Here is a 23626-nt window from a genome sequence, read left to right on the forward strand (position 1 = left end):
AAGTATACTCAATCAATGACATCACATCATCCAGAAAAGGGAAAGATAGGTGACATCTATTCCTTATTAATGAGAGAAAATATGACAAGTCTTCTTGCCTATATCTTTATTGAATTTAAAAAGAAAATTAAAGTGTAATGGATTCTATGTGACTGATGATTGGGTGCCATCGTGTCTTGTTCAGGTTGCTGAGGATGACGGTGTTGAACTTGTCCTTTGCTGCATGTGGTTTCATGGGGATCTACCAGCTGGGTGCTGTGGGGGCCTTCCTCCGCCACGGGGACAAGCTGCTGGGCTCCCTCAGGGCGTGTGCAGGGGCCTCGGCCGGGGCCCTGGTGGCCGCCGTACTCATCACGGCACCTCACAAGTTAGAGGTAGTGTTGGCCTCCTAAGCTTTATTATACATACAGTATGTCTACACTTCAACACACCTTTTACCGAGCGATATTACGCCAGGTTTGATTCAACAATATGTACATTTGAAGCTCTCTTGCTGATTGTGACAAAAAGGTCAGCACCATATTGGTGCTTTTTTCTAGAAAAATCTCTTTTTGCACGACATAAAACTGTGAAAACATAAATAAAAAATAATTTCTAAAATAGCCTCCTCATATATGAAAAATATCCCAGCTATTTAGAAAATGTATGAATCATGAGCATATTTAAATAATAAGGATTAAAAACAGTATTTTTACTTTTTATCTGTTCAAAATGAACCTAAAGGGAGATTTGTCAAGTATTTTAATACTCTTATCAACATGGGAGTGGAAGAATATGCTGGAGGTCAGAGGTCAAGGGACCCTCAGGGGTCTTTGAGGGGTTTCCAGAGGTCCCAGAGCAAAATAGAAATAGAAACTTGAATATCATTTAGAAGAAAACAGTGAAATCAGAACGTACCTAGAGTAACTTGTACGTTTCAATGTCGCCATCATATTCCCTCCTCTGTAGAAGCTGACAGGTTTGCGAGTGTTGAATTAAAGACGTTCTCAGGGTGAAGTGCTGTTCTCAGATACACCGCCATCAAAGATTTGACATCCCAGCAGGAGAACTGTCAATCCTCTTAATATTTAACGCTCACCCGCTCTTAAAAAATGTCTAAAGTAACATCCAAAGATCATAATGTTTGGAGAACACACGGGTAACTTCATCTGGATTTTAAATAGAGATATCTGTGGGCTGAGTCAAGGGCCACTGGACTTTCTTTAGATAAGTAAATTGACAGAACTGATTTCGAGGAGTGATGTGTGAATGTGGATCTAGTGATGGATTATAACAGGATGAGGTATGATGTCATCACCGTGTTTGTTCCAGGACTGCAAGGAGTTCACGTACAGGTTCGCCGACAGCGTGAGACAACAGCGGTTCGGAGCCGTCACGCCGGGATACGACTTCATGCTCAAACTGCGGTAACTACACATTATACTGACGTCGGTGTTACATCACAACTGTTGCAAAGTGATCTGATTCGTATCGAGGGGTGTCGTGAAAAATCACAGAACAATATTGCCTGATGTAAAGGACAGTAGCCGGAATGCCAAAATGGGTCGGGGATGTAGAAGGCCTAAAAAGTTTGGGAACAACTATTCTAACATATCCAGAAAAACTACGGTTGTATTGTTTGTTTGTACGTTAGTAGTGGGAGAAGGAGAAAGACAATGGAGAGGAAAAAAAGGAGACAGAGAGATAGTTTTCTTGCTGTTAATGCAGGAAATGCAAGCTGTAGTGGTAATATGGTCATAAAAACGGGAGTAAAGTAGAGCCACAAAGCAGATGGGAGGACATTTAACTGAGCTTTAGGGTTACATAGAAAACAACTCCAGTCACATACCGGTCGGTGTGTGTGTGTCGCCCTTCAGTCTAACCATCTTTATCTTCATGAGCACGTTTTGAAGTAGACATCTGTATAAGTCAGGTTAGATTTTAAGGATTTTTGCACTAAAGAACTGAACAAAAAGAAGGAGCTGAAGTCCATGTTGTGAGCTGACTCTATTGTTCCAGCCTTCATTAGTACGCGTCAGTGCTTCTGTATATGTTCGACAGTGATAATTACATGTTGCTGTAGGAAGCTGTGTGTTTATGACGCCCTGTGGGGGTATTATCATTAAAAGCTTCTGTGTGTCTGTGTGTGTGGATCCTCTCCAGGGAGGGGATAGAGGAGATTCTGCCCAGCGAGGCTCACAGCCTGGCCGCCGACCGCCTCCACGTCTCAATCACACACTCCAGAAGTGGCAAGAACCACCTGGTATCCAGGTTCAGCTCCAGGGAGGAGCTCATAAAGGTACGCACTCTCTAAAAACACCTTTACAGTATATCAATGTTTAGGATTATCATAGTTTCACGTGACTGCGTGGTCAAAGAGTGTACACTTCCTGATGAAAATCACCCTCATTTGGAACTCTTCCCAGGCTCTACTGGCCAGCAGCTTCGTGCCCGTCTATGCTGGACTCAGACCGGTGGAGTTAAGAGGACAGGTAATGGACTCTTTTTACATCATTCCTGAAGATGACTAATAAACCGGTGCAGACACAATATCAGGCGTTCTACTGTGTCAATTTGAAGAAATTCCAAAGTAAAAGTCCCATGTTTGGAAATTTAAAAAATGCTTTTATAAAATTTGAGATTCTGCAAAAACTGTCAGCGATTGAAATATTGTAATCGCATATAAATATATCTATGTTTTCGGGTCGTCCATTCTCATGGTATCTCAGGAAACACCTGGAGGGAATTTCTTCAAATTTGGCACAAACATCCACTCGGACTCAAGAAAGAACTGATTTAGATTTTGGTGCTCAAAGGTCACCAACTCATGAATTCATATGACAATTTCATACAAATGTCAAATAAGATAAAAACGATGAGCTCCCCTTCTTCTATCTGCTATCTGTTTAACGAGAGCACTGTCGCTGCATCCTGTGCTTATTAGCGCCAAACCAAGATGAATGGGATTGGTTTAAAGCGGGGCTGTCAATCGATTAAACTATTTAACCACGATTAATCGCCGACTGCATGTGATTATCATAAAGTGACCGACTCTGGTTTTGTTTTCTCAGAAATGGATTGACGGAGGGTTCACCGACAGCCTGCCGATTCTGCCCGTGGGACGAACCATCACCGTGTCTCCCTTTGCCGGACTGCAGGATGTGTGTCCTGTCCACAGGGGACGCTTCAACACTCGACTCCGACTGGCCAACATGGACGTAATGGTGAGCACTGGATCATTATTTTGGCTTCACTTTTGGGACAGCGGGAGGAAGTGGAGACGTGTCGTCCATCTTTCTATACAGCCTAAGACCCAAACGCAACAATGTCCATCTCTCAATACTTTCTAACTGCCCCGTCTGTGGCTCCAGAGTTTCTTAAAGCAGCTGTAGTTTTGAATCAAACGGGACTCAAACAGGAGGAAATGAGGCTTTTGTCGGGGACTATTTTCATCGGCGGAGCGATCCACATTTGTGCTCGAGTAGTGTCTGGCAGCAGGACTGTGTACGACGTGTAAAGGATAAATCTGGTCTGTATTTTCTCCTCTCAAGAAACCCTGTGTTTCAGATCCAAACTGACAACGACTGCAGTATTGTGCGTGTGTGCATCCAGTATGTTATTAAATACTGTCAATCCAGAACACACTGTGGCAGTAAGTAGCTCCAACACAGACAGTTGACAGTGTGTTCTGTGGGTTATCCATAGTAACGGGGAAAACAAGGGCTTCATCGGAAATCTCATATCTATTCACTACATTCTCAATATGTGTACTATTGTTCAACAGATTTTTGTATGAATATCGGACGCACATAGTAATTTATCACTGAGAGCCCTAAATACTGTATGCCACTTTTTAGTGAGAACGTCTTGCATTTACAGTTTCCTTTTGGTTTCCCTCAGTTCTCCGTGGAGAACATCAAACGTCTGAACCGGGCTCTGTTCCCTCCATCCAACAGCAGCATGCAGTCTCTATGTGAAGACGGCTTCAGTGATGCCGTGAGCTTCCTGAAGAGAGAGGCCTGGATGAGCTGATGGAAAAGAACTGACTCTTAACAATCATGAAGCCAAATAGCATTTCTGTATTTATTCCCTGTGGGATTTCAGTTGTTCTTCAATACATTTCTTTTTAAACTCAAGACTGTTTCCTGTGTTGGTTTGTTTGGTGAAATCATTAAGATTTCTCCAGCATCAAGGCCTCAGTGTGTGTGTGTGTCATTGTGAGCTTCACACACACACACTCTGGGCCTTTTCTTCTGCTCTATGTGACAGCAGCTGAACATGATGAAAAGCTCTCATGTGAACACGGGACTCTTCATCAATTTTCCAAGGAGGCGTTTAATTTCCCCCTCGCTTGAAGCAGTGAGGGTAGGAAGAAAAAAAGAAAATATTGGATATCGCAGCACTTCACAGGAAGTTCAACGCCGGCGTCATGGATGTCGGAGAGCTCCCCCTCGGGACGCCGGGATGGAGCGTCGGCTTTGAAGTGCCGGACGTCTCCCGCTGGGTTTTTTCTCTCCACGTGAGCAGGTTCTCCATCAGCTTTTTCAGCCTGTTGAACTGGTGATAGAGAAGCTTGCTGCTCCTCCCTCAGGACACAGTCACATGACGTACGGAGGCCGCTGCTTCACTACGGAGGGCTTTATGAGGAATCAGGCAAATTGATTATGTTGTACAAATCTACACAGTTCTGCCCAAAAGGCACCAAATTGGAACACTAAATAAGACCTTTTCTTTAATTCACTGCAACATATCAGGATGATTTAGGTCTAAATGCCCTCTGACAGTCCTGTGGCGTGTACTGTGCTTCCAAAACAGACTAAAAGAATATGATGGCAAAGATGATGATAATAAAGTCTAGTGAAGCTGACGGCGCTTAGATTCTACGGAGAGGTTTGTAAGCGAGATAAATCCTCCCCTGTAAGTAATAAACCGACTATGGATCAGCATCACCTCGTACAACCCCACTTCAAAAAAGGTTCAGATCAGAACTATCCCTTTTAACAGATTCATCTCCATGGCAACTGAACAAAACTCCACGTTCTTGTACGGTTGCCAGTGTCTGAAACTCACATTTCAGATGATATTTGACTGATGCCGCGAAGCATCACGAACATACGTAATTAACATATAAAAGGAAATATCTAAAATAGCTTTCGTATGTAAACCGAGAAGACGACGCACGCAGATGCACCCGGCAGTGTTTCCCCCACCGGTCTTATGTAAGCCCACCTGCTAGTTCTGGTAATGAGGCTCAATTAAGGCTTCCCTTAAATAACAGTTTCCAGCCGGGCTGAGAGAGATTCCCCAGCTCATGCTTTTTTTTCTTTATACGTTTCAGCTCGTCTTGTTGGAAAATTCCCCCTCAGTAATGAAGCTCTGAAGGGGCCTGCTGTCTGGAAACAGGCCAGCTTAAAGTAGCCCGTTTTCTTCCTGTAATGACTTCACCGTGCGGCAACATGCACACACACCTGCCATATGGTTCCACTCTGATACGCATGTTGAAATGCACTGACTGTCAAACACTGTCTTCATAGTGTAAATGAATGAAGTCCACAGAGGCTCTCTCTCTCTCTCTCTCTCAGGTCTGGTCTGTATGCAAGTCACAAGCATTGTTGTGCTTCTGCCCACGTCTAAACTCATTTTGGGGAATGTGATTGCGGCCTGTAAACCACATTACCGCAGAAGAGGTTCCTGCTGAGCCGCGGAGCTGCTGGGAGATCCATCCTTTACTGGAGCTAATAAACAAATAGACCAACAAGCTCCCGTGCTTTCAGGAACAATCCTTTGTTTCCTGAGGGCCCCGACGACAAAATGAGATTTACTCCGAAAGCAATAAACCCAATTATATAATAGCAACTTAATGATTAGGGATGTACAGTATATGCAGGGCTTACTGGTCTGACCTCAACCCATCACATTTCACCTCAATCTCTCATCACGCTGCTGTTGGGACTTTAAACCACCGATGACTCACACTCCACATGTTCATCAGAAGCAGCTGTCTAATGAGGTCATGGGGAATCCGGATCACATCCATCCACATCTCCATCACCTCCACCAGTATTCCAGCTCATGCTGTGACTTCCCATTATGAAGTTAAAGGGATAGTTCAGGTGTTTTTCAGTAGGGTTGTTTGAGGTACTTAACCATAGTAGGTGTATTACTTCCAGTAGATGACGGTCGGCGTGGCCCCAACCCTCCAGATTTTCTCCCGTTCTCTCCAGTTTCCAAACTGAGCGACTGCATCGCCGTTCAAATGCACACCATACGGTATGTACGACAGTAAGTGAATGCATCACCAGCAAAACCTAAAAGATATTCACTATACAGTGATATAAAACAGCAGAAAATGGAACGTGGACAAAGGTTGGTGTCCAAGTTTGTTCACAAGACTCTTCCCCTTTAATTCATCACTTATTTAATTTGTACGTTTAAGGGGATATACAGCAGCATCCCAAACCGAGAGGACTGGACACTCTGTAGCTTAATAGAGCAAAAGCATTTTCACCATTAAAGGAAAAAACCTGCGGTGCAGCATGTCTGGTGCAGATGCATGTGTGCTGTGGCTGCTTTTCCTCACAGCCTCAGATGGGGTTTGTTGTTGGAGGTCAGCGGTGTACACTGAGGTCACAGTCTGAAACACTGAGGTCAGACAGCTACATACTGCCCAGCGCAGTCAGCTGACTAAACTGTGTCCATTGCTGCAAACTCAGGAGAAAAAAATCTATTACAGATTTATTTTGGGTATGTCTGTCTAGGAGAAGCACACCTTCCAGCACCCTATAGGGCTGTAGAGGTTAAAGAGACAAAAGCCAGAGTGTTTCCCCCCCCCCACTCCCCCTACATCACAATGATGATGTGTGGAGCCAGACCTTTCTAAAGAAAAGAGCTGACACAGCGCTGTGGAGGATGGTCTAGCTCTGAGAGACTAAAGCACATGCCCACATAACTGCACTGTACCTGTTGCATTGTTTCCTGTCTGCCTCTCCATCATCCGCCCAAAAAAAGGCATCAAATAAAACGGTCCCAGTTGTTTTCACAGTCTGACTCCTCGTGATGTTCATGTGTAAAATCAGTTGAGGATCGCTTTAACTTCTTTTACTAGACTTTATTACATTCCTCATTACATACATACATACAGTAGGTAACACATAACCCATCCTTAGAAGCAGTGGGCTGCTTTAAAGTGCCCACTTGTTTACATTTTCATCTTTATTTATCATTGGTGTAGGTCTATGGTACGACAGAGTATTAGGATCACACGGAGGAAAAAGAAATGAATCTGAGATTTAGAGAATAAAGTCGCAATATTAAGAGAATAAAGTCATAGGTTTACGAGAAAAAAAGTCGGAATATTAAGTTAATTATTAAGTAGTTATTTTACGTAAACTTCTGACTTTATTCTCGTAATATTACGACTTTTTTTCTTGTAAAGTTATGACTTTATTCTCGTAATATTACGACTTTTTTCTCGTTAAGTTATGACTTTATTCTCGTAATATTACGACTTTTTTCTCGTAAAGTTTTGACTTTATTCTCGTAATATTACGACTTTTTTCTCGTTAAGTTATGACTTTATTCTCGTAATATTCCGACTTTTTTTCTCGTTAAGTTATGACTTTATTCTCGTAATATTACGACTTTTTTTCTTGTAAAGTTATGACTTTATTCTCGTAATATTACGACTTTTTTCTCGTTAAGTTATGACTTTATTCTCGTAATATTATGACTTTATTCTGGAAATCTCAGATGTTTTTTCCCTCAATGTGGCCCTAATACTCCGTGGTACATTTGCACTTTGGCCCTCACTGCATTAGACTTATATACTATATACTTAGACTATAAACTGTGTTACCTTCATCACAATGATCAAATGTTTTGCGGCTCTAAACTGATTTTTTTTTTGTTCCCTAAAATGGCTCTTTTGATAGTAAAGATTGCCAACCCCTGATCTAGTTGGTTTCCTCCATCTACTCCGTCTCTTTGGCTGCTAAATGCTCCACTATGTTCACCAGTATAGTCTCTACCTGTACAGTTTATTAGTTATATAGTCCGAGGACTGTAAAACCAAACCACTGAGCTATAAAAGAGCTCATCACACATTGTCATTTCTCCCACTGTTAATATAAAAACTATTGATCAGTGCAGCTTCAAATAAAAAAGAAAGTTTTTTCTTATAATTAAAAGAACACCATTGTAGCAGCCTGCCGCACTTTTTTTAGTCCAATATAAGGATGAATCGATGCTCCGACTTGAAACTGCCTCTTTATTGAATTAGAGGCTGTTCACTGCAGCCTCCTGCTACACACATCCAACAGTACAATAGAGACCCTAACAGCTAAAGACCAGTAAAAGTGAGAAACATGTAGGCCAGTGGACGGGGATTTCAAGCCAATACATGAAACAAACATAATTGTCATATTTCCATCACATTTTCTACATTGTTTTGCACAAGTTTGCCTTCAGTTCTTTCTGCCAGAAATATTCTTAGACCAGTCAAACCTGAACGGTTGAAAACAAAACCTAAAAAAACAAAAATGGAATGCAAATTAGGTGCATTTCCATCAGCTGGGTGAGGCCAACACGTTCTCATCCCAACTCCTCACTCGTTGGGCTTAAAACTACCACGTTTGTTCTAGGGATGCACTGTTCTAATGCATTGTTAACCGCCCTCTTCATCCTCCCGGCACTGACAGAGCTGTGTGAACGTGGAGCAGCAGGGCTGCAGCCACGGCTTCCATATCATGTTCCACCCGGACAGCTGGTTCTCCACGGGCTCCACCGACCTCTGATGCTTCTCCACGGCCTCCTTCATCACGGCGAGGATGGAGTGAAAGGCCGGCTCGGTGTCGGGAGTCAGCGGCGTGCTCTCTGATGGGTCCCTGGTGAGATCGTAGAGCAGCGGAGGATCGTGGTAGGTCACGTAGTCCGACGTGCAGAAGCACATGTGTGTGTGGAAGCAGGCCGTCTCGTTCTCTGGGTAGAAGTTGGGGGTGAAGTAAAAGGCTTTCCACACCGAGGTACCTGAAGGAAGAGAAATGAAACTGCTAAATGAAAGTTCTAACACATAGTGAATAAGCTGCAGTTAAAAGATTATCTAAGAGTTCAAATGTTCTGCAGATTGATAATTCACTGAAGAAACCTTTTTAATGCAAAAAAAACAAATACATTTACAATTCAATGACGTCAGCTATGGAGGACAAAATAAATAAATAAATACATTAAAAGTAGCAAAAATAATATTAAAAATAAATTGATAAAATGTGACATTAATTGATATTTCTGTTTTAATTTGCTTTTTTTTAATTGATCTACCTTTGTATTAATTCCCTTATTTATTTACTCTTCAGTTTGATTTCCACTTTTATTTAGTTACGTATTTATTTTTATGAATTTTAAAATGTATTTATTTCTGTATATATTTTTGCTTTTTTATTTATTTATTTATTTATTTATTTATGCATTTATTATTTATTTTATATTTATTTTTAAATGTATGTATTTATTTCTGTATATATTTTGGCATTTATCTTTTTATGCATGGTTTTCCCTTCGCATTTTTCCCCCTATTTATTTCCCCAGACTTATTTATCTCTGTATACTTTTCTTTATACATTTATTCATACATTTGTTTTTAAAAACAATATTTATGGTGACTGTATTTATTAAACTGATGGTATATTTCTTTACCAGCTGTGTGCACATGAAGTTCATACACACAATCTTGTGGACAACTCTTTGAGCGTCTGATTGGGCGATAGTTTGGACTTACTGTCTCGGGGATGCCATCGGACTGCGTTCATGTAGGCGTTGCAATAATGGAACAGGAACTCGTGATTCGACCTTTCAACTGTTCCCTGAAGCAAATCCATGAGGTCATGACCGTCTATCTCCCTGCAGACCAGAGGACAGGAAGTCAACAGTGAGTCTCTCTTCTTTAAATGTGACCCAGATTTCTCTTGTTTTGACTGACATGTGGAGGTGCTGCTGTCTCACTGCTGTCTCACCTGTCCTCTGGGACCGCAGCTCCGCTCAGCTGCACCACCGTAGGAAACAGGTCCATGTTGCTGGTGGGCACGTCCACCTGTCTGCCGCTGGGGATTTTCCCGGGCCAACGCAGGATTCCCGGGACCCGGATCCCTCCCTCCCAGTTGGTGGCCTTCCCTGCTGCTCAGAGGAAAGAAAAAGAACAGACCAGAACTCAGCATGGCCGGTCTCCAATCAGCTCTGGGTTGATAACAACCTGCTTCTGAAGACCACTGAACGAACATTTTTAGGGACAAATTGACGCAGCGGTCGCTGCGTCTTCAGTTAAGGAGTTGCTGGGGCAACCAAGGTCACAGAGAGACCGTCTCTCATAAGTCAAAACAGTCAGCGAATTATTTTTTGTTTTGTTTTGTTCTAATCCTGTTTCTTTTGGCCAATTAATTTCTAAATGTCTATTTCTTTGTGTCTGTTTTAATCGTTGAGGAAGGCCAAGAAGTCATTTCAGTCACATGTTCCATACAATCCAATCCAATCCATACACCTTCCAATCACGACCTATCTCTCACAATAGGTGGCGCTAATTCAGTCTGCATACAACATTTGACTCCCTCCACCTCCCCATGCAGCCTCCTCCTGCATTTAGTTGTATGTGTATTTTGCACGTTTTTAATATGCGTTCATGTTCATTAGATGTTGCGTATCTCAGGCTCAGGGATAGTTTGTGTCACTACCACCAAACTAAAAATGTGTATTGCCGCAACAAACAGCATTTAATATGGAATAAATGTTTCCCATCATGCCGTAATATACCTTTATATATCCCGTTCCATCCTCGGTGGACCTCCCCCGTGGCGGTGATCTCCTCCAGGTGAGCGCCCTGGTCTGAGGTCAGGTAGACAAGAGTGTTTTCTCTCAGCTTGAGTCTGTCCAGAGTCTGCATGATCTGACCTGAGAAGAGACACAATGTACAATATAGTCAGATTTTTGTGTTATTATCGCATTAACTTTGGCAGCCCTAGTAAAATATATATTGACGTTAACATTAGCTTATTGGAATATTCATATTTTTTTCAATATCTCTCTCCATCCCCGAGGAAGATGAGTCGGTTTCCATTTTAGTTTGTTTTGGAGCCACACCATAAAGTAAAGTAATGCTAGACTTAGGAACCAATAAGTATTCTTGCAGCTCTGGATGACGGCTCCAGATTGAAAGAAGGTAACAATTCTTCTTCTTCTTCCATTGAGGAAGCAACACACAAAGCAGTGATCGCTTTGTGCTGACACAATACTGCTCCAGCTAAAATAATTGGTGTAATTAGACATTCATTAGGAACCCCCCCCCCCACCATTCAGCCCATTGTGAGCTCTTGTTGTTCTGTCCTTGAGACTGAACAGTAATTAGAACAGAGAGAACCAGCTGATGGACTGGAAGAGAATATAAAATATAGATAGATAGATAGATAGATACCTCTGACACAATATAATAAAGGTAAAAAAAAAAAAAAATCTCAAAAGTAATTTGTCTTTCCAAAACTAAATATTGCAGCTAATCCTCAGACATCCCTGTGTTTTATTGGAACAACATCCTACCATACTATAGTCCCACGAAAAGCTGTTGACTGGGAGACAAGGACAAAAAGGACACCGTTCCTGGAAAAACAAGTAGCTGTTGAGTTTTTAAATGAGCAGAAACTAAACTCATGTATATAACATTCAGAGACGGATATAAATACAACCAAGACACAAGATTCCTGGAAAACCTGGACGAATAAAAGCAGACACTACGTTGTTGTTGATAGAATAAAAAGCTCTTTCATTTCATCAGCACATTATTGTGTTAATTAAAGGAAACGTCTGGTGATATTCTAAAACCAACAATGACTTTATCTACCAACAAGTATAGTGTGTGTATCAGAGCCTGACATCTCTTCCACCGTTTTTTTTCCACAAATACTCACTAGAGCACCACATGGTGGATTCATCCGCCGCTGAAAATAGTCCCCAACAAATGCACTCTGAGCCTTTTTAAAATGACTAAAACTATATATTTGTGAGCTACGTCTTCAGTAGGATTTGTCGACAATCACAAAAATACAGAATAACACCGTTAAATAAAGCCGACCGCGCAGACCTACCAACGCTCCAGTCCACCTCGTGGACAGCGTCTCCGTAGATGCCGTGGCGGCTCGTCCCTCTGAATGCTTTCGAAGCAAACATGGCCGTGTGCACCTGGATGAACGAGAAGAACAGCAGGAAGGGTCCTGCCGAGTTCCTGCAGGAACACAAAATACTCTTTAATTACCAGCATGAATATATATATTTATTTCCATTGTCGATTTAATCTGCCGATTATTTTCTAGATTAATCGTTGGTGTATAAAATGTCAGAAAATAGTGAAAAATGTCCAGTTTGTCACTGTCCAAGGTGATTTCTTTAAATGTCTGCAAAAGATATTCAGTTTAATTTGAAATAAAACAGAAAATCTCCATATCTGAGAGGCTGAAAACAGCCTTTTCTGCCATATTTGCAAGAATTTTTTTTTATTTTTTTTTTATTTTGATCAATCAGTTCTTTTATTATGAAATAGAAATGACACAAATGAGACTGGTCCCCTTTAAACTCCATTATTATTAATAATTATACACGTGTTCAGAAGAACAAAGCTTTATACAAAAAGGACAGTGTGATAGTGATGCATCATGGGAAACATGTTTAAGGCACTAAATCTCCTTCTTCTCCTCAATCTTCTTCTAATCAATTACTGTAGTTGTCAACTATTTAATTAATCATCAACTATTTTTTTAAAGAAAAAAGAAGTCTCTGATTGCAATTTGTTAAATGTGAATATCTTCTGGTTTCTTTCCTCCTCTGTGACAGTAAATACATTTTTCACCGTTTTATAGACCAAACAAGCTAATCGATTAACGGAGAAAATAATCCACGGATTAATCGACAACGTCTGCCGTTTCTCTGAAAACGACGTCACGACAGGGTCGACAACGACGAGCTGAAACTTGTTCGCACCTTACGAGCAAAATTCATTCTAAGAATCACGTGAATTTTACCTGATAAAGGACGAAAATGTTGTTAATAAGACGAGTAAAAGTTTGTGGGATTGTGGAAAAAAAAAAAAACTTTTAAAGGTATTGATTATCAAAAATGATTTCTCTGACGTACTCGGCGCAGCTCTGGAATAAACAATTTTATTCAAAGGGTCAAAGACTAATTCTCTGCAGCTTCATCCTATTTGAAGAAACTGCTTTCTTCTTTTTTTCTTAATTTGCGCTCTTTATGAAGCATGCTCTCTAAATGTGTAGCATAGCATAATAAAACATGTGATGATCATTAAACAAGCCCATGAACAGAGTTTTGTGATGCGTATGGATGAGGAAGGCTGCCATGTACCTCTCTAAGAAGTCCACGGCCTCATGCGTCATCCTCTGCGTCAGGTTCTCAGATACGAACGGCTGCTCCACGACCACGTGGTCCCTCATGAGGACACAGTTGAGGTACAGCGTCATCTTAATGAATCCTACTGTCAGACCCGTGAGCACGGCCAACAGAGACAGCAGACCCAGAACCAGCCTTCTGCGCAGAGTGATGAGGCCCACATAGTGGAGTAAGACCACACTGACCAGGATGACGCCCAGCGTCCTGTACGGTAGATATTTATAGAGCTGGAACACGGTGCCGTGTCCGGGCTGGCAGTCCCGCAGGTTGGTCAGGGGGATCCCGAAGAAGTAGTTGAAGCCGTGGGCGTTGGGGTGGTGGCAGTGATCGTCGCTGCTCTCACAGTTCAGGCCCAGGTGCCATTTACCTGGGAACAAGATAGAAAATTAAAGAATTGAAAGAGAAACTTTCAGCTTTCATTGTATACATCAGGGGTCGGCAACCTGCGGCTCTTCAGCCCCTCTCCAGTGGATTTATAAAAATGGAAATGAATAACTGTTTTTTGTTTACATTTTCATTTTTATTTATCATAGTTGTAGGTCTATGGTACGACGGTACGACGGAGTATTAGGGCCACATTGAGGGAAAACAAATAAATCTGAGATTTTGACAATAAAGTCAAAAGTTTATGAGAAAAAAAAGTCGTAATATGAGAATAAAGTCAGAAGTTTATGAAAAAAAGTTTTAATATTATGAGAATAAAGTCAGAAGTTTACGGGAAAAAAAGTTGTAATATTATTAGAATAAAGTCAGAAGTTTATGAGAAAAAAAAGTTGTAATATTAGAATAAAGTCAGAAGTTTACGAGAAAAAAAAGTTGTAATATTATTAGAATAAAGTCAGAAGTTTACGAGAAAAAAAAGTCGGAATATTATGAGTATAAAGTCATAATATTATAAAGTTGTAATTTTACATGTTTCTTTTTTTTCTCATTTAGTTATGACTTTATTCTCGTAATATTCTGGAAATCTCAGATGTTTTTTCGCTCAATGTGGCCCTAATACTCTGTAATACAATTGCACTTTGGCCTCACTGCATTAGACTTACATACTCTACACTTAGTCTAACAATGCTCAAATGTTTTGTGGCTCCAGACAGATTTTTTGGGGTTGTTTTTTTGCCTAAAATGTCTCTTGATAGTAAAAGTTGCTGACCCCTGATATACATGCAGTTGAAACCTTTTAACAAAGACCAGAGAGCCACTTGTGAAATGAAGGATAACTGCCACGTACCGATAAGAGCTGTTTCGTAGCCCTGCTGTTTGGCTATCTTAGCAAAGGTAACCTCGTGGCTGGGAAGACCTCCAGATACTCCATTCAATATAAAGACTGAAGTTATTTGTTTAGCAGCTATACCTGTTGGAGAGGAAACAGGTTTAAAACCATGTGACACTGCAGGATGTGTTTAATTTAACAGTTGTATATATCTGAGGCCGCAGCCTGCAGACCAACATTAAGCTCTGTGTCCATTAGTAAAGGGTCTGAACTGGCCTGAACGTATCGGGTAGCGTCCGGTGAGAAACGCCGCCCTGCTGGGGGTGCAGACGCTCGATGCAGCGATGTGGTGGGTCAGCTTCACCCCCTCCTCTGCCAGCTGGTCAATGTTGGGGGTCCTGCACATCACAATTCATCCGCAGTCACATGGCACATTAAAAAAATAAGACTTTTTTTTAAAGTAAAAACAAATAAATCTTATAATCCAAAATTAGTGGGAAAAGGGTCCAATGGAAACATATTGTGTCCAGTTTTAAATTATCAGTTCATTCAATGAAAAATAAAAATAAAAAGTCATATTACGAGAATAAAATCTGAAGTTTAGAATAAAGTCAGGAGTTTACGAGAAAAAAAAAGTGGTAATATTATGATGGAGGTGAATGGAATTTAGTGTGGTGCAGTAAACTTATATAAATACTTAACAGAAACTTCCTTCCAGAATCAATGTCCCAGTTACTGAGGACAAATCCACAGATTATACCATCACTACTGAAGAAAAAGACCTCATGAAAACGGTTGACGGTGCTTTTTGTGAGCAACAGGGACAGTTTTTGTCGAGAGAGAGCTGGGGTCGGTAACACTGCAAAAACCAACAAGAGTACACTAGATTTCTAAAGTATCCAACCTTTAAACCCAGCCCAGTTTTGTTATTTCACCTGGATAGGCGGTGGTTTTGAGAGTGCTCCGAGTGCACGTAAATGAGTAATAATGTCGATTACTATTTAAAATGTGCACTATCCAGTCACGCTAAAAATTAGAATGTCATAACACGTGGCCCCGTGTGATGAAATTGACTTGCTGGCTAAATGTTAACCAGCTGACATTAACAGGTTTCTTTTGCAAACTAATCTTGTCGGTTAATAATCAGTTAACAAGGGTCGGTTATCGGTTAAGATTTTTTTTCTTCAAAATTAGCATCCCTAGCCAGGATGTAGTGACAGTTTAATAAAAATAACTTATATTTTCTAAATGTTCCCAACCGCAGCTGTGGTTTAAGGTTGGGCACTGGTCCCACTGGTTGGTTAGGACGCCTGTCTGGAGGCATATCTACACTCTCCCTGGGAACACAGTGAAGTTAGTGGAGACGAGAGCCGAAGTCGATGGGATGTAGGCAAACTGGGGAAGGAAAGTGGGGTAAAAAGATGGCAGCTCTAGAAGTATCAGCCTGCAGGATTACAGGTTAGTCCAAAAACCCACAGTCAAACTCTCCTGAAGCCCAGCAGGTCTTTACCTCAGCGTTGTGTTTCCGAAGCAGCCCAGGTCTCCGATCCCCAGGTCGTCCACCATCATCAGGACGAAGTTGGGCTTGCCGCCGTCTTGAAGAGACACACAGCAGCTCAGCTCTACGAGCAGCAGCAGCAGAGAGGACGGCAGCCATGTGGACTTCATGTTGTCAGAGCGGAGACACTAGAGGAGGAATGTTGTGTAGTTATACACAGCCGCTGGTTTTATTACCGCGGACAATAGCATCCGCACACTTCACCTCCTCCCACTCACTGATGATGCTTTTAAAGTGCACAGTTGAGAGGGTGGAGTATGATATTAAAAGATGTGATGATTAATGTTACCGCAAACTACAGCAGCAGCACTCCAGAGAGTGTTACATGTATCATTAAGGCTGTCCCGAAGCTTCAAATAGTCAAAGATATTTGAAGCTTCGCAGCGCGGCGTTCTTCTCTCTCCGTCTGACCACTTACAAACTGCACACAACAAACAGCGACATCCATATGAGAATAACTAAAACTGTTGAATATGAATAATGTTGTGGGATTATTCCTTATTTCATGGGCTATTTTGGGATATATATACTTTATGACTACATACTTATAGAAACTATAGAAATTTTGTGATGTCACAAGTATACAATATTTAGATTATTTCACAGTTTTAAACGCAAATGTGTCCCAGTTTATTAACAGTTGCAGTGTATGTAAATAGCATAGGCTGACAGGAAGTAAACACGGACCCAAGCTGTTGTCTAGCAAAGCAACTCTGTTGCAATTCCGTTGAAATGCGCTAAAACGGAGCGTTTCAGACGGAGGGTGAATACAGGCATATTCAGACAGACAGTATGAGGAAAATAAAGGTTTTTTTTTAACATTAAAGTATGTAAACATGTTCTAGTAGAAACACAAAATACAAGTAAGCACCTGAAAATGAGCACGATATGGGACCTTTAATACTAAATATTATAAGCTGTGGTGTATTATAAAGGAGTATAGCGTTAAAATGAGCACCTTTACCAGCTGCAACATTAATGCATCAATAATTATAATATAATAATATACCATAATATGTTATTGTGAAATTCTGCATAAGGAGTAGACTACTTTAAGTATATATTTTTTTTTTTTTAAATGCAGCTTGTGATGATGCATGAATAATAGTAAACCATCAGCATAATGAATATAAATATTGAGAGGAAGTGCAGTGTAGTTTAGTGCGCAGCTCTCAGTTAGAACTCTCACCTAGAGACTGAAACAGCTGGACTTTGTACTTTGTACTTACTTTGTAAGATAACAGGATGTTCTATTATCTTACAGTAAGCTATCAAGGCTGTATAATAATTAAACATGAACTCCTCTGTGTGATCTGGTTGGATGCTCTTTAAACATAATAAGTGTGCTATTATTGTGGTAAAGGTGTTCAACACTCACCTTCTCCTCCTCTGTGCTGTAATCACGGTGCAAACTATTCAAACTTTCCAGAGGAGGATGTGGGCGAGTCGCAAATCTCGCGATACGTTGAGTTTCAGCTGTCAAGGTCAAGTTAGGTCAAAATGTAGAAGAGCGCTTCTGGTCTTGACTTTCAAAACAAAACTTAAGGGACACGTTGCAGGAATAAAAATAAAAAGATAGAACAAAAAGGTGAAAGGCAGTGCTTGAAATGTATTCATTGTTTCTTTAAGCATGTTATACTGTGTCATTCATAATCAGTTGTAATTTTATTGTTTATTATTATACTTGAATCTTCTATAGTTGGCCTATAATACTCCAATAATATTTCAGTTGGAACATTATAGGGTTAAGGTGGTGTGTTTATTGTTAATAGTTAAAGTGCTTTCCTGTGTTATTTGTAGCCTGTACTGTATAATTCTGAAAAAGTATAAGCTGCTCAGTTTTGATAGTTTTATCAAGTTTTCTTTTATCAAATTGATTTTTAAATATGTGAACAATCTTGCCCCAGCTGTAATTTGTTCATATGTCACCAAAATGAATACCAATAGAATAGCCACTAGGGGATCAACAAATGGTAACTGCAGAGTGGCACAGCGCAAAACTACCTTCGGTCTGTCATCTTTTTCAGTAAAAGGAACACATTTCTGGAACGCCCTACCAACGGAAATAAAAATACAACCTGACCTGAAACCGTTTAATGAAAAGCTGAAACACTGGCTGAAACTAAACCAAACCTGTGATCACTGATTATTGATTGGGGACATACACTGTGTGCACAATTATTAGGCAAATTGTATTTTTGAGGATTAATTTTATTATTGAACAACTACTGTGCTCTCGGTCAATCCAACATGTTAATAAACCTCAAACCTGAATATTTAAGAAAGTAAAAGTGAGGTTTTGACTTTCTTAGGAGAATATCTATGTGTGCACAATTATTGGGCAACTATTAGTGTGCAGAATTATTATGCAACTAAATGAAAAACGAAAATTTTCCCATCTCACTTGTTTATTTTCATCAGTTAAAGTGAGAATATTAAACAAACAATTCAAAATTTATAAATTAACATTTCTGACATTTAAAAAAAAAAAATCGGTGACCAATATAGCCACCCTTCTTTTCATTAACAGTCATAAGCCTTCCATTCATGGAGTCTGTCAGTTTCTTGATCTGTTGATGATCAACTTTTTGTGCAGCAGCAACCACAGCCTCCCAGACACTGTTCAGAGAGGTGTACTGTTTTCCTTCACCGTAAATCTCCCGTTTAAGAAGGGCCCACAAGTTCTCAATAGGGTCTAGGTCAGGTGAGGAAGGGGGCCATGTCATTATTCTTTCATCTTTAAGGCCTTTACTGGCTAGCCACGCAGTGGAGTACTTCGATGCATGCGACGGAGCATTGTCCTGCATAAAAATCATGGTCTTCTTGAAAGATGCAGACTTTGTCCTGTACCACTGCTTGAAGAAAGGGTCTTCTAAAAACTGGCAGTAGGTTTGGGAGTTGATTTTGAGTCCATCTTCAACCCGAAAAGGTCCAACTAGCTCATCTTTAATAATACCAGCCCATACCAGTACCCAACCTCCACCTTGCTGGCGTCTGAGTCGAAGTGGAGCTCTGTGCCCGTTACTGATCCAGCTACGGGCCTATCCATCTGGTCCGTCAAGAGTCACTCTCATCTCATCAGTCCATACAACCTTTGAAAAATCTGTCTTCAGATATTTCTTGGCCCAGTCTTGACGTTTCAACTTATGTGTCTTGTTCAGTGGTGGTCGGGTTTCAGCCTTCCTTACCTTGGCCATATCTCTGAGCACTGAACACCTTGTACTTCTGGGCACTGCAGGTAGGTTGCAGTTCTGGAATATGACAGTACTGGAGGATAATGGGTTCCTGGTTCCTTCATGTTTGATTCTTCTCAAATCTTTGGCAGATAATTTGTGTCTTTTTTTCTCAACACGTTTCTTGCGACCCTGTTGACTATTTGCAACGAAACGTTTGATGGTTCTGTGATCATGCCCCAATATCTTAGCAATTTCAAGAGTGCTGCATCCCTCTGAAAGACTTTTTACAATTTTGACTTTTCAGAGTCAGTTAAATCTCTTTTTTGGCCCATTTTGCCTGAGGAAAAGAAGCTGCCTAATAATTATGCACACCTTGGTATAGGGTGTTGATCTCCTTAAGCCACACCCTCCCTCATTACACAAATACACATCACTTGATATTTGATTCATATGATAATGTTGTATTCATAACTGCTCCTATAGTACTTCACTTTCCCTCATTGGAATCACTGAAGTGTCTTTATAATCTGTCCCCTTTTGTCTTTTAATGTGTGATATTTTCCTCCGTACTTCGCGTCACACAGGCAACTTCTCAAACTAATTTGCTAATCCACGGTCACAGACTCATACACAGACCTCGACGTCGTTTTCAATCCACACAAAACGTCAGATGTCCTTGCTATTCAAATCCATTCCATGCCTTTCACGCTGCACCTGATGTGTTCTGGTGAATGTACTGTAGGAGGGAGGGAGGGAAGCAGTGGAAGAGTGGAGAAACACTGGCATCTGTTGTTGGGGTCCGACATTGCAGAATCTGCACCAGAGGAGTGAATTGCAAAGCTGGGCTCGGCTCCAGGGTCCATCAGGGGGCTGATCCATATTCAGTAGAGATGATTCCAACTGCTAAATGTGTGAAAGTAAGTTTAAAATGAAAGGTTTGATTATCAGAATTATCATAAATCAACAACAATATACAATATAGAAACTTAAGTACGGAAGTTACATGACAAATAAATCAACACTTCTGGTTTCACACAGGATACAAATACCGGTCTCCTGGTATCCTCTTCTGAAAAATATAGAAACAAAGGTTATATAATACTCATTGCACATAGAATGAAAACATTCAAAGTCTCTAATAATGTAACAAACAACGTTGAATGCGGTGTTGACACATTGCAGACAAGGACACACGTCTCTCTAAGATCACAGCTCCGGGGGCTGAAGCTCAACACGCTGTCCTTCCTGTCTTTGTGATACATGAATGTGTCTCTGCATCTGTTTGTTGAATGAGCGCGCAGCAACGAGGCCGACCGCTCGGTAGCTTGCAACGCGACATAATAGACCGTCCGCACTCGACTGCACCTCTATCCATCTGCCACAAATCCAGCAAATTGGGCGTCGTCATGAGCAGTCGAGTCACATCCCCTCAGGTTTCTTAAAAAAAACAAACGCTGCTCTCTTGTCTGAACTATCTGATGCATTAAAGGCTTTTTTTTCTTCTTCTTTTAAGGCCTCTTTTAAGGCCTCTTCAAAGGCCGCTTCATTGTCGGCCTCTAACACAAAGGCTGGAGAACGCAGCACGCAGACCTCCCGCAGGTTGGGTAGATCCAACACCTAAAGGACCTGAGAGAAGACTCATCAGACGCATGTCGATAAAAGCCATTTGTTGAGAAGCACTTTGAATTAAAACAGCGCCACAGGGCATGTTGGTGGACAGAAAACACAGAATATGAGGTAATGCCGGTAAACATGGTGGCATCATACAGCAAAGTCACAGTCAGATTATCCAACAGGTGTGTCCAGATTATCTAAAACACTTTATGTGGAGGTCAAACTGAAAGTAAATGCACCTGAGTGACGCCACTGTGTTCTTCTGGAATCAAACAAACCAATCCAACCCTTCAGGTCAGGAGTCGGTGCACGGTCTAGTGATATCTACGTCTCAGATTGTAGATTTAAAAGGATATCTTGCAGCAGAAATGTGTTTTGTCAGCACTGTTACAACCCGGCTCTTAGGTTGCAACAAAAATGGGAGTGGAGACGAGGTAAATGCAAAAAGTATCAGTTTATTTACAAAACACTAAATTCATCAATAAATGTTTAGATCATTATCAGTAATCAGTGGTGTAGGAGTGCATGGATGCGTGTGTGTGAGAGCATATAGAAAAAGAGGAATAGCCGCGCCGCGATGTCCACAGGAATGGAATGATGTGCGTGCATGGAGAGAGAGCGCGTTCTGAATGGCGAAGAGGGTTTTATAGTCAGCGCTACACCGGGCCCAGGTGTAGCTCATCAACCCATCATGTCCTCATGTCCCCGCCTCAACCAGAGCCTGCAAGAAACAAAAGAGACCAGCGAGCCAACACACCCCTAGTGGTGGGGAGGGGTCGTCACACACCCCCCCATCAAAAAAGGAGTTCCAATAAGAACACCGCAACCGCTATTCACTAAATCAACAACAAAACAATTTACTTTACCTACGATTGATGTTCTTCATTTGTAATATAATATCTAAACTTTAGTTGTAACACTTTACTTACACTTACAACTATATCAAAATCCTTACTGACCATTTGTAGTTTATTCCCCAGCAGCCAACCAATCCCCATCCCGCCCACTCAGCAACTCCGGCGCCTGAAGAAGCATTTAAGGTGACAGAACAGGTACATAGCAGACCAGAGGGGTTAACAATTCAGTCAGACACATATTTAAGAGCTAGGAGCTCTAGATAAGGCATCGGCCACAACATTATCAGAGCCTTTGATGTGGCGAATGTCCAAACAATAAGCTTGCAAATACAACATCCATCGCATCAACCTGCGATTTGGGCAATGTACTGAGTGCAAAAAAGTTATGGGATTATGATCTGTGTACGCAACCAGAGGAACACTAGAGCCTACATAAACCTCAAAATGCTGTAAGGCCCAGATGAGAGCCAGGGTCTCTTTCTCAATCACCGAGTAGTTCAACTGAAATGAGTTAAACTTTTTTGAGTAGAAACTCACGGGACGATCCACACCACTACCATCCGTCTGGAACAGCACCGCCCCTGCCCCCACATCACTTGCATCCACCTGCAGTTTGAAAGGTTGATCCATGCAAGGAGCTGCGAGAACAGGAGGTGAACACAAAACAGACTTAACATTGTCAAAAGCCTGCTTACACGAGGCTGACCATACAAATCGAGCTTTTCCTTTCAGCAAATCCGTCAGAGGGGCTACCACAGTCGAAAAGTTTTTACAGAAGCTGCGATAGTACCCGACTAAACCAAGAAAACGCTGAAGTTCTTTTTTCGTGGTGGGAACTGGATATTTCTCAATGGTCCTCACTTTGGCCTGGACTGCACACACCGTCCCCTGTCCTACAACTTTACCAAGGTAAATGACAGTGGCCTTGGCAAACTCACATTTTGCCAGGTTTACTGTTAGACGCGCATCACTCAGACGGTCAAACAATTTTTTGATACGAGCCAAATGTTCTTCCCATGTATTGCTGTAAATTACAACGTCATCCAAATACACAGCACAACCTTCCAGCCCCGACACCACCATGTTCATGAGGCGCTGGAATGTTGAGGGTGCATTCCGCAGTCCAAAACTCATGACATTATAAGTGAACAAACCGTTGGGTGTGATAAAGGCAGAGATTTCTTTTGCCCTCTGAGACAGTGGAACCTGCCAGTAACCCTTCAGTAGATCAAATTTACTTACAAATTTCGCAGAACCAACCTGATCAATACAATCTTCGATCCGAGGCAGTGGATAGGCATCAGGTTTGGTAACTGTATTTACTTTTCGATAATCTGTACAAAACCTAGGACTTTTGTCAGACTTTTCAACAAGCAAACAAGGTGACGCCCAGCTCGAAAACGAGGGTTCTGCGATGCCATTTTCGAGCATGTATTTAATTTCTGTGTCCATTACCTTGCGCTTCTCTTCAGACACACGGTAAAAACGCTGACGGATGGGCTGCGCGTCGCCTACATCTATGTCATGCTCGACCAGATGAGTTTGGCTTGGTGTATCACCAAACAAGCATGGATAGCTGTGAATAAGAGCAGACAACTCAGCACTTCTTTCCGCAGACAAATGAACAAACAAAGAATCAAGATTACGCAACGTTTCAGCGTTCTTCAGTCGCCCACGCAACAAGCTTTCATCTGGTGCGGTAACCCCATCATCCTCCCCTGCAGGGAACTGACTCCCAACAGCCGCCGCTGCTGAGAGAGGTCTAGACTCGCTAGCATAGTACGGTTTCAAC

At 41.4% G+C, this 23626-nt stretch overlaps 2 protein-coding genes and 1 long non-coding RNA gene across 7 annotated transcripts in view; 1 reads left to right on the plus strand and 2 right to left on the minus strand.

The window, feature by feature from the left end:
• pnpla4 (patatin-like phospholipase domain containing 4) overlaps positions 1-5648 on the plus strand; it is a 62499-nt gene extending 56851 nt beyond the window's left edge. For 3 of the 5 annotated variants that reach the window (XM_074627831.1, XM_074627829.1, XM_074627830.1), the window contains exons 2-7: positions 185-374; positions 1312-1406; positions 2143-2278; positions 2406-2471; positions 3051-3203; positions 3880-4110. In XM_074627831.1, coding sequence (XP_074483932.1) covers positions 195-374; positions 1312-1406; positions 2143-2278; positions 2406-2471; positions 3051-3203; positions 3880-4011 — 762 coding nt within the window. In that variant the 5' untranslated portion in view covers positions 185-194 and the 3' untranslated portion in view covers positions 4012-4110. Of the gene's footprint in view, positions 1-184; positions 375-1311; positions 1407-2142; positions 2279-2405; positions 2472-3050; positions 3204-3546; positions 3840-3879; positions 4111-5561 lie in introns of those variants that run through there. The other 2 variants (XM_074627833.1, XM_074627832.1) reach the window with 2 other exon arrangements.
• A 1424-nt stretch (positions 5649-7072) lies between these two features.
• Positions 7073-8046, minus strand: LOC141763272 (uncharacterized). The gene is made up of 2 exons (XR_012593068.1): positions 7529-8046; positions 7073-7486 (listed from the first exon to the last, which is right to left on the minus strand). It is a non-coding gene; the product is annotated as an uncharacterized LOC141763272 (long non-coding RNA).
• A 179-nt stretch (positions 8047-8225) lies between these two features.
• On the minus strand, positions 8226-16406 carry sts (steroid sulfatase (microsomal), isozyme S). Its single transcript, XM_074627841.1, has 10 exons — positions 16140-16406; positions 14906-15027; positions 14648-14770; positions 13372-13783; positions 12102-12238; positions 10777-10914; positions 9987-10146; positions 9752-9873; positions 8639-9003; positions 8226-8608 (listed from the first exon to the last, which is right to left on the minus strand). The coding sequence occupies exons 1-9, from the start codon at positions 16295-16297 to the stop codon at positions 8642-8644; spliced, it is 1734 nt and encodes a 577-aa protein (XP_074483942.1). The 5' UTR covers positions 16298-16406; the 3' UTR covers positions 8226-8608; positions 8639-8641.
• Between the last annotated feature and the right edge of the window lie 7220 nt (positions 16407-23626).

The sequence above is a fragment of the Sebastes fasciatus genome, chromosome 24 (assembly GCF_043250625.1).
Source record: "Sebastes fasciatus isolate fSebFas1 chromosome 24, fSebFas1.pri, whole genome shotgun sequence".
Classification (NCBI taxonomy): domain Eukaryota; kingdom Metazoa; phylum Chordata; class Actinopteri; order Perciformes; family Sebastidae; genus Sebastes; species Sebastes fasciatus.

Coding starts and splice junctions, on each gene's coding strand:
- sts (XM_074627841.1), bottom strand. CDS start 16,297: ATGAAGTCCACATGGCTGCCGTCCTCTCTGCTGCTGCTGCTCGTAGAG. Junction 13,784..14,647: donor CTACGAAACAGCTCTTATCG/GTACGTGGCAGT, acceptor TCTTGTTCCCAG/GTAAATGGCACCTGGGCCTG. Junction 10,147..10,776: donor ATGGAACGGGATATATAAAG/GTATATTACGGC, acceptor TCCTCTGAGCAG/CAGGGAAGGCCACCAACTGG.